This window comes from Emydura macquarii, unplaced genomic scaffold (assembly GCF_026122565.2).
Source record: "Emydura macquarii macquarii isolate MOO-44397 ecotype Brisbane River unplaced genomic scaffold, CSIRO-AGI_Emac_v2 contig_3348, whole genome shotgun sequence".
NCBI classification, from domain to species: domain Eukaryota; kingdom Metazoa; phylum Chordata; order Testudines; family Chelidae; genus Emydura; species Emydura macquarii.
In genome coordinates, this window is record NW_027133485.1 from 2,586,774 (window position 1) to 2,597,386 (window position 10,613).

At 46.5% G+C, this 10,613-nt stretch overlaps 1 protein-coding gene across 1 annotated transcript; it reads left to right on the plus strand.

The window, feature by feature from the left end:
• Positions 1-316: 316 nt before the first annotated feature.
• On the plus strand, positions 317-7,975 carry TRAPPC3 (trafficking protein particle complex subunit 3). The gene is made up of 5 exons (XM_067533745.1): positions 317-524; positions 4,436-4,533; positions 4,819-4,918; positions 5,367-5,549; positions 6,126-7,975. Exons 1-5 carry the CDS (start codon positions 483-485, stop codon positions 6,243-6,245), a joined length of 543 nt encoding a protein of 180 aa, XP_067389846.1. The 5' UTR covers positions 317-482; the 3' UTR covers positions 6,246-7,975.
• Positions 7,976-10,613: the final 2,638 nt, after the last annotated feature.

Here is a 10,613-nt window from a genome sequence, read left to right on the forward strand (position 1 = left end):
CGCCGCCCCACGGCCCGCGAGCCGCACTGCAGGGACCGCACGCGCCCCCGATTTGCTCACCTCACCGCCCCCCCTCCCCATGGCATGCTGGGGATGGTAGTCCTTGCACCCTGAGCCCGCCCAGGGCACGCTGGGAGTTGTAGTGCCTGCGGCTGCCGGCCCTGTTGTTCTCCCGAGGCATGCTGGGAGTGGTACGTTTTTCCTCCCCACCGCCTCTCGTTCCCGGCATGCTTCCGGCGGGGGGGAGGGGAGGCGCGCGGTGCATTGTGGGGGTGGCAGTTTTCCGGGCGGAGAGCGGCCGCGCTGGGCTCGCGGCGGCTCCGAACCGAGAGGACTCCAACTCCCGTCGTGCCCCGCGCCCCTGCCCCGCCCCCTAGGTCTGCGGCGCCCCGGGCGGGCGGAAGAGAGCGAGCGAGCGCCGTTAGTGACTGAGCTGGGCCGGAGCAGACCGGGCCGGGCCCACACGCAGCGCCTGCGGCAGGATGTCGCGCCAGGCCGGCCGGGGCACCGAGAGCAAGAAAATGGTAACCGGGGGCGGGAGCGGCCGGGCTGGGGGGGTGCCTGGGGGCGGGGCGGGGCGGGGGACCGGGGAGCCTGGGGGGGTCGGTGGAGGCTGGCGGAGGGGGGCTGGGCGGGGGAGGGGAGAGGCGGTGTGGGGGGGCGGGACCGGGGAGCCGCGGCCCGGGCCGGCTGCTGGCGGTTTCCAGCCGTTGCGAGGCGGGGAGCCCCGCTCCGTCCCGCGGCAGCCGGCGCTCGGGCAGCTCGCTCACCGCCAGCCGTGGCTCAGCGCCCCGAGGGCTCCGGGCCCTCTGCGCCCCTGCCCCGGTCGCTGGCTGTCGCGGGTTGTGTGCGGGGAAGGGCCCGCGCTGCGCTCGGACCGGCCCCGCTGCCCACTGCCCGGCAGCGGCTGGCGGGAGCCCGGCTCATCCTGCCGGGCACAGCTCGCTCCTGCCGCCCCCCCGCTGCCTGGCGGGGACAGGGTCGTGGGGTGAGCTCGGGGCGCCCTGTTTGCCGACGAGCCCCCGGACACGACCCAGGCTCCTACGCCCCTTTCCCCGGGAAAAGCCCCGGAGGGCCGCTCCCCACAGAAGTGACCTGTATCTGCTTGGGGCTGGTGAGTAGCTCGCATAACTTTACATGGGTGATAGCTTAAATATCCTACCCCCCATCCCTGCAGCGTCTCCCCGACACACACCCCACGGAGCTTTGAGGCTGCTGCTGTGTTAGCAACTTGGCATCATCTGGCAGGGGTGGATGTCCTGCCAGTGCAATATACTGGGGTCTTGTGCTAGCCTTTATGTGTGGCGTTATCAGTCTTAAACAATCCTGTTCCTCATTCTTAGAGCAACACCCACAGTTTAAGGAGCTGAAGTAATGCTGAGTGTAATAGTGCTGCAAGAGCCTGACTTCCTTCGATTAAGCGCAGGAAGGTTTATGTTGATAGAAATGACTGTACTGCACATACCACACGTTGCTGTTCGGACAAGTTTCTGCCACGTTTGTGTTTTACCTGTCTATATTCTTACTCCGTGTTATCACTCCAGATAAGCCTTGGAGTGCAAAAGATATGAGGAACAAAGGTGTAGCGCTTACATTTCAGCACTATGATAAATGGAGCCACGCTCTTCCATCCTTGATGTAATAACTCCCTTAAGTCGCAAGGGAATGTGGCCTGTTGACTTAAATAAAACTTCATCCATTAGTTTTATTTTCTCCCTCCTTGGCTTTTTCTATGCTAGGGTGAGTATCTGTGGCAGCTTGCAGGGTTCTCCCATGGGTGCAGATGCTGGATTTGCTTTGTCTGTACTCAGTAGTAGTTGAAACACCCCCATTGTCAGCCACTGACTCCATTTTTCTTGTGTGGACAGGGCTTTACTCAAGTGGGTAGGGCATTGGGTCTATTTAATTAGTATTCAAACACTCTTGTTAACGGTACTGAAAATTGTACAAGCAGCCAAGTAACGTGGATGAATGATTATTTTGCCATGCTTTCATATATAAATGAGAATGAAATACAGAATATCATAAAGCTTCTAAGCAATTGGATTCTGTCAAATTACTTAAAAACCAAGAATTGATCTACCAGTCAGAACTCTGCGATGTGAGGTATTTTTAAAATTGTGTAGGTGCATTGATTGTAACATATGAACATTACCAAATAGGATTCTCTGGCCAAATTCTTCCTTTCAACTGCCTGCTCCTTTTATACACTTCTTTCAGATTGATAACAGTAAATTAAAGCTTGATGACATGATGCAGTTAATTAAAACACCTTGGACTGGTAACAGCTGGATTTTCTCCATCTGTTCACACACTGCTCTGTCCAGCTGCCAGGCATGTGACTTCACTAAAATGACTTGATTCCTTAACAATAATTTAACCTTTTTGACATGTTTGTTAAATTATTTTCCAGGTTCCTGACTATACCTGTTGAGTTAAAGGAGCCTTCTGTCTTGTCATTTTTGAGTAATGTACAGTAAACTGAGAGGATCTTCTTTTTTGATTTTCAGTGATGAATTTAGCATTGTAAATGCTAAACAGAGAATAAACGCTAGATCTCTAAAACTGTAATTCTAGGGGCTTTCCTACTGGTTTTGCTGATTCTGTCTTAGCCAAACATGAGACCCTAGATGTGTATTCTCTCCAATTGTTGAGCATGTTAATTAACACTAGATCTTAATGATAGGACAGAATACTCTATAACTTCTAACAAATCCAAGATCTGCTCATTGAATGTTGGGAGTGATTCCTTCCTGTATTTCAGACTTGGCTGTGCGTGAACTTGTTCAGAATGTGGTGTGATCAGTGTGTCTTACTTAACTCTGATGTTGTCTCTTTTCCCTTCCTTTCTGCTTGCCTGCTGCTTTCATTCTGTAGTATTGGTATTTGCCATTCATTTCACCTTCTGCATCTATGCATCTCATGGTAGGTGATAGGTTTCATAATCTGAGATTAGACTTTCCATGATGTTTCTAACTGCTGCAAAAAATGAAATCAAAAGCCTTAAATATTAAAAATAACATGACTCTTTGAAACAATGAGAGTCCTGTAGCACCTTAAAGACTAACAGATTTCTGCGGGTGTAAGCTTTCGTGGGCTGCAACCCACTTCATCAGTTGCATCTGACGAAGTGGGTTGCAGCCCATGAAATCTTATGCCTGCAGAAATGTGTTAGTCTTTAAGGTGCTACAGGACTCTCATTGTTTTTGCTGTGTACAGACTAACACAGCTACCCCTTTGGAACATGACTTCTTGAGTAATTACATTTATTTCAGATAATCTAAAAAACTAACTTGGGTGTAGATTCTTTGCCTTTGTTTTTCAGCTGCTTAGGAGAGAATGAATTTGTAATTGCTGTTCTGATTAATGAGATTATTGAGAAAACACTTGATCATTTCAGGCTCAGGAAATGGTAGTGGTAGCAGCTATGAGAAAGCATCTGCTCTTTTATTCATCTTCTATATGAATCTGGCACTTATGGGGGGGGGGGGGGGAATCTTGTTTATCGTTGGGCATAGGGAGTGCAGATGCATTGCATAGAATGATCTACCAATGAACTTGAGTCCTGACCTGACATAGTCCCTGCTGTTCCAGGCCTGGTCTTTATGAGCGGATGTAGCCTTTTGTGCTAAATTATGCTCTGTGGACAAATTACCTTTGGGGGTTGGGTTGTAACTATCATACTGGCCGAAAACAAACAAAAATTAGTTTGTGAATGAGGGGTGTTTTATGTTCTAATGAAAGGAACTACATGTGGAGTCTGAGAAATAGAGTGCAAACATCTGACATAGATAAAACATGGATTACAGAGATTGAGGGCTTTTATGGGCTATGTACAGTATCTCTTCTAGATCACCAGTCCAAATCTAGCTCAGATTGCTAGTAGTTGTAAATTGTTGCAGTCCTAGTGGTTATTTAGTGACCTGTAGGAAATGACTTGGAGGTTTCACACCAGATCTTACTGGGGTGTGCTGATTATGATCTAGAGACACTAATTGGCAGTCCAACAGAGGCTAAGGATTGAATGACAATGCAGGCTAAACAGCCCTATAAATGGCTCCTTCAGGTCACAGCTGGGACATATTAGTGGGGTGTGTACTGGGTGGGGAGAAGGGGAATGTGCTTTGCCTTTGCCCATGTTGTTCATGTTCTGGAGATGGAGGATTTCTGTCTCTGGAATTGTCAACTTGTCACCTTTGAGCAGTACCTTAAGTGTTTTAAAATATACTAAAGTTTACTGTGTTCCAACGAGATTGTTTCCCTAAAATATGAAATCTGGGACTTCTACATAGTTGGTTCAGCAACTGATTCCTTTGAGACCAAAGCTTTCTGGCCCCATCTCCAGGCCAACCAAAGTAATGGTGGGAACAAAACCCCAAAGTGTCCAGGGATATTTCTGCCCAACTGATGGTAAATGCCTTTTGAATCTGTTTAGAGCTCGGAGCTCTTCACTCTGACGTACGGAGCTTTGGTCACTCAGCTGTGTAAGGATTATGAGAACGACGAAGATGTCAACAAACAGCTTGACAAAATGTAAGTGAACATGGAGGCGTTTGAGTCCTTTGGGAACTGAAAGTTTGTATTAGAACTGCGTAAGCTGCTGTTTCTTATTTCCTGCACCCAACCTAACTGCCAGACTGAACACTATTCACTTGTGGTTTTTTCATAATTTGAAACAAAATATTTTCCCCTCCTCTGGTATTTCCGTACATGTTTAATTTCAGAGAACAACATTATTGCATAGATTTAGAACATCTTCCTGAAACTGAGCTGTGCTGTTAGGATTCTATAGCTTGCTGTTGTTTGGTGCATTGACAGGGGCTACAACATAGGAGTTCGGCTAATAGAAGATTTTCTGGCCCGGTCCAGTGTAGGAAGATGCCATGATTTCCGAGAAACTGCAGATGTAATTGCAAAGGTAATCATCCAAGTACAGCCTTGCAAGCATTTATTAACGCTGGTTTGAAGACATTTTGTATCCAACCTAGAGTTTCCTGAACACGGGGAGAAAGTAACCTAAGGAAATGGAAACTGCTTCAAAACAGGCAAAATCTGATTCAAATAGTGCTCTTGGATTTCTTTATTGCGTCCCTCAATCCTTTCCCCACACCTGAGTCCACCCCCCACCATAAGAAGTGGATAAAATTAACCTATTCACAGGCCTGGCATGAGGCTTGGGGTTGGATTTTCTAAAGCATCTAAGGAAGTCAGGTGCCTGACTCCTGTTACCTTTCAATGGGAGTTGAGGACTGAATTTCTTTAGTAAATATTCCCAAAGCTCTTTAGGACTCTTTGATGAACAGCATTGAAGGGGAAATGTTACCATTTGGGTCACTTGCTTGTCTGTGCTCCATGTAACTCAATAGGTGGCATTTAAAATGTATCTGGGCGTCACTCCGAACATCACCAATTGGAGCCCAGCCGGCGATGAGTTCTCCCTCGTCCTGGAAAATAACCCTCTGGTGGACTTTGTGGAGCTGCCCGATAACCACTCATCTCTTATTTACTCCAACCTCTTGTGTGGGGTGCTGCGAGGAGCCCTGGAAATGGTGAGGCTTCACTTCTCTCCCAGGAGGGGTGGTGGAGTTGTGGAGGTCTTGGCTGGAAATGAAAATATGGAGTCTTCTGCAGATATTTCAACCCCCTTGTGCAAGTTTGTAGTCTTCATGTCTTCTCTTGCTGTGAATCTGTCAAAAGTGAAGTAGAGATGGAGGAGCCAGTTGGCTGGTATTGTCTAAAGGGAAGTCTGTGCTGTGTCTCTACCTCGATGCCTTGATTCCTAGCGGGGAGTGTGTGCAGAGGCCCTGGGGATTAGGGTTAGCTGAACTCTGTTTTTTAGAAGCAATGCAAAGTTCTGAAGGGAATCCCAACCACTGTTCTTGTTGGGCGTTCTGTCTAAGGAACGATATGGCCCCGTCACCATAGTATCTGACTGCCTCTGGCATGGGGGGGACAAGCCAGTGACCTTTGATACAGTAATCAGTGCCCTTCCTAGGACCCCAGCTGATATGTTCTGTCCTGTGTCCTGGATGCACTATCTTAAGGGGTGAACAATTAAACTAACAGCTTCCCTGTTAACTTTATAGCAACTTGCCTTTTGGTTTTCCTTCTCCTCCGTCCCCCAGGTTCAGATGGCCGTGGATGTGAAATTTGTCCAGGATACATTGAAAGGAGATGGCGTCACAGAAATAAGGATGAAATTTGTCAGGCGGATCGAAGACAATCTCCCGGCTGGAGAGGAGTGAGTCATAGCGCAATCTCCACAAGGGACTGGAGGGACCAGCGGCTGTGGCCTGTATCTCTTGTCACGGATTCATAGGGATTTAGTGCCTCCTTTAAATTCCAACTCCTAAGGACTCACTGACTGTTTAAGTTGTTATATTTCCATTTTGCATAGAAGACAACTCTCTGGGTTACTCTACTTATCCCATCAGTTCATTCTAAAAATGTTCATAGGGTGGATAACTTTTTCATATGACCCACAGAGACTCTTTTTACATTCAGTTTTTAGTTGGATATTTGGCTGTGTGCAAAGTTTGCTCCTTAAACTCTAAAAGATCTCCAGGCGGTTCAAATATGGGACTGAGTTTTATAACCAAAATTGGAGACTGAGCACAAAGAGAACCCACCACAGGAGCTGTTTTCTTCTTGAGACACATGCATTGCTCCCACTGATGCTTCTGAGAGCTGTGTTTGCAGATGGAGGGGGTGAAGCATGTGACTGACTGGCTTAAAACACTGTATGTAGCAGCAAAGGATGCATATGAAGTGAAAGGAATGGGGGGGCCCAATGGAGCACACACCAGGTCTCATTATTTCCAGCTGTGCCTCTTCTTACTGAGGGCACGCTGTCTCTTTAAAAACTCTGCAATAGCCTCCTTGAGTGAAAAAGCGATGGCAATGCACCTCAGACCAGCCCTTTTTATCCAGAATAAAACATGGAGGCTTTTCAGTGCAAATGGTCTGCTTCCATTTGGGATAATGGCGCTCTTTGGGTGAGAGGGATTTGGTGGCAGAGCAAAGTTCTGGTTTGTCAGTAGTGTATTTAAGGGTCAGCCGCATCAGGCTCTTAGTTCATTTAGCAGAACAGAATTTCAATTGCCGTATTTGAACACTGAGGCTCTCACTTTTGCACTAGTCCTAAGAACATTTCCAGTCTTTGCTGAAGAAATAGCCGTGGTTAACTTGCTATCGGTAATTGGTACTGAAGGGTTTGTCGTTAAATACTGTTCTCCAAAGACACTAAACTGATCTCATTGTTTTTACTCAGAGCAAACAACTCCTAACTAATTCGAAGTTTAATAGTTAAATTCACATAAAATTCAAACCTCATCATTACCTTAAGGATTAGCCAGGGAAGGCTAGGTGCCTTCCTTCAGAGGAGAATGGTATGAAAGATGAAGAGCCTACCCAGCATTTCAAGAGATTCAAATTACCTGGATCCTCCTCCTTTCTGGAGGCAAGAATTTTAATTTTTTCTCCTGCAACAATTTTTCTGAGAGCAGGTGCTATAGAACAGTCTTCATCTGGGTATCTTGTGCCATGGTGGTCTGACTCTGTTATGTGATAAGGTTGATAGGGGGACCGGTAAATTGCATTATAATGCACTTAATATTTTTAATGGAAAAAAATAAACGCTAGTGGCTGAAATGCATTCAACATTTCATAGTGTGTACAGCCTGGATTTTATTTCCATTCTCTGACAATATCTAGATATGAAATCTAAACATTACAAAGTACTAAATGCATTTCAGCCAATGTAATTCTGTTTCTCCCCTGTAATGTATAAATATTGTACAGTGTGAAATGAGGCTTTGGTGGTTTCTGATGTGCATAGTTAGATTAAAATAGAAGTTTCCACATTATTTTATATGGTAAAATACAGCAATGTATATCATCCGCTCTTGTTTAGAATAACTGAATGCATTGAAGTAGTGTTATGGGTCTAAAATAAACCAAGAGGCTGGAAAATTCACTCCTTTTGACACTTTATTCAAAGGGTAAATTCAGTTGAACATTGCAAGGTGCTTGGAGGATAAAAAGCATTTAAGTGCAAAGCTGAAAGAGACAAATTGTAGCCGGCGTTTTCAGAATGAACCCCTCTGGGACACCAGTTGTGTATGACTACCTTAATGTCAGCCCTAGCAAGGAAGTCATGGACTCGACTGTGCAGACTCAAGTCCCCTTTCATCCATAGTTGGGGCGTGTCTCCAAGTTGAAGATGTGATACACTGAAAGATGGGGTGAGTGAAGCTTGAGGTGTTGCCACCTCTGCTGTGTCTGTTTTGGGGATAGAGGCTACAGATCTGTCACCTTTCACTAGCCTGAAATGCCCTTCAGTCACGTCGCTGTGTACTTCTGCGACCCTGAAAGGCTCCCCTTATCTGAGTCACAATTTACCTTGCAGTTGCAACTCTGAGCAAATCCTGACTCTTACACTTGATTCCTGGGGTGGAAAGTAGGTTATGGTTATGAAGTGAACTACAGTCACCAAATTCATTTCACCCAGTCAGGGAGTGGGTTGCAGAAGGGTTTGAAATGGAACTGTCTAGATTGTGAATGCTCTTGTGTTGTCCATCTACTGTCTTATTTATATCTCTCTCTGGGATCCAAGTTCCTGTTCTGAACACAGAGCTGTAAGGAATGTCACCCATTCTGGAATTCCTGTCTCACCCAAATGAATTCCGATAGCTACAGGAGTTGAATGCTCAAAAAGGAGTTTTGCAATTCTCCCGTAAGGAAGCAGTAAGAGTCTATATTTAAAATGAAACTTAAGAGTTGCATTGACAGAGCTGATGGTTAATGTGTAGTGGGTGTGCACTGCAACGTGTTCTGGTGTTCCAAGGCTGTGTAAGGATCGCTCATTTTCCCCTTTATTGGTCCTTGTAAACCATTTTAAGGCTGCATTTTAAAGCCATTACATTAAAAAAAAATTCCAGTGATGATTTGTCAGTGGTCTCCTGATCCTTTCTGTAAGGTGTGGGGAACGGGCTTTCTTAGGGGTGGCAAGGTGATAGAAGTGCTGTGTGTGTATGGTGGGAAGGGATTTCAGCCATGGGCAATTGAGAAACAGTAACGATTGGCTATCTTGAAGGAAGCCTGTGTAGTAATTCTTGCTCAGAAGGATGGTAGCTTGGAGAAGCTTTTGTGTGTGTGACCCAGCAAGGCATCGGATCCATTAGGAGCATGGCACAACCTCTGTTTTTACACATTCAAGAACTGGCATTCTGGCACAGTCACCCTCTCCAATACACACTCCATGTGCCTGGGCCCATGTGTGCAAAACAGTCACTAACTTCACAAGCGGCTGCTATGTGCTGGAAATTTATGCTAGGAAAATATGATCCATCGTGAGATTCATTGGTCATACTGCAAGGAGATAATCTGGTCCTTACCGCCCCCCCCCCCCCCCCCCGCCGCCTCTGTCTGTTCGGTCTCTAAAGAAATGCCAGGCGTACCGGCTGGAGGTGTACCATGACTATTTGCTGCACTAAACAGCTTAACTTCATTCCTGGTTCAACCTCTTTGATACTTTATCTCTGCTCAGTGCTTTGCTTCCTGTATTGCCTACAATATGCTCCTACGCTTATGGCCAAAATAGAATGTGCTGAACTAAAATGAAGGTAACTTCACCTGGAAACAATGCAGAAAACTTTTTCCCACACTAAATGACACAATGTGAGGAATGGGGAGAGAAGGCTGAGATGAGTGAATGGGTGCCCAGAGCCACAGGTCCTGAAAGGCAGCAGAAGGCAGGTTGTGATGCACTTTCTAACTCAACGATGATAGTCTGAAGGCTGCAGGGATGATGATGTAGCTAACTGAGTAATGTTGTACACTGTAAATGATTACGAGAGGAACTAGCCTAAAAATCGAAGACACTTTCATTTGCTCTGGAGTGGCCTGTATTTCTTTCCCAATGAGGGTCTATAAATGCGTGAGATTTGCAAGGGATTGAACCAAAGCAGCGTTTGTGGTTGGCAGGGGCAAAATGCTGTCAGGTTTAACAGGAATAGATACCCAGTGACCAAGGGATCCAAATTCTGCTTTTGAGCAGTTTGTCAAATTCACTTTGCATATACTCTGTTTAAAAAAAGCTTACCCTTCCCCCCTTCTCAGCATGGACACTTCTTCTCAGCTGAGTCTTTGCCCCTGTCGGAAATCTCGTCTGAAATACTTCATCAGGTAGGATTTGTGCGAAGGATTCATTGCTGGAAAAGATTAGTGCCGAACTGTAACAAGGTGGCCATGGAAACCATGGCGCACATGTGCCCGGCGGGGGTCACAGAGGCAGTCTCAGCATGCGTTCTCGTGGCTGTGTCGATGTGTCCAAATACGGATAGTACATTAGTGTCACACGGGTGACAAGCTGCAGAGTGGCAGGAGCCATTTTGCATGGGAAGAATGGCCTCGGGGGGACATGGTGCAGAAATCCCTCATTCACCATCACCGCGGCAGCTACAAAGAAAAAGAGCTTGAGAGAGAAATCTCAACTTGCACTTTTCTGTAATGGCCGCCTAGGAACCTTGTGTGACAGCCAGTAGCTCTGGGCGATGCGGACCCCAGTGCCATACAAGCTTCTTTCTGCTAATGAACCTCAATCCTCACCTTCT

Coding starts and splice junctions, on each gene's coding strand:
- TRAPPC3 (XM_067533745.1), top strand. CDS start 483: ATGTCGCGCCAGGCCGGCCGGGGCACCGAGAGCAAGAAAATG. Junction 525..4,435: donor GCACCGAGAGCAAGAAAATG/GTAACCGGGGGC, acceptor GAATCTGTTTAG/AGCTCGGAGCTCTTCACTCT. Junction 5,550..6,125: donor TGCGAGGAGCCCTGGAAATG/GTGAGGCTTCAC, acceptor TCCGTCCCCCAG/GTTCAGATGGCCGTGGATGT.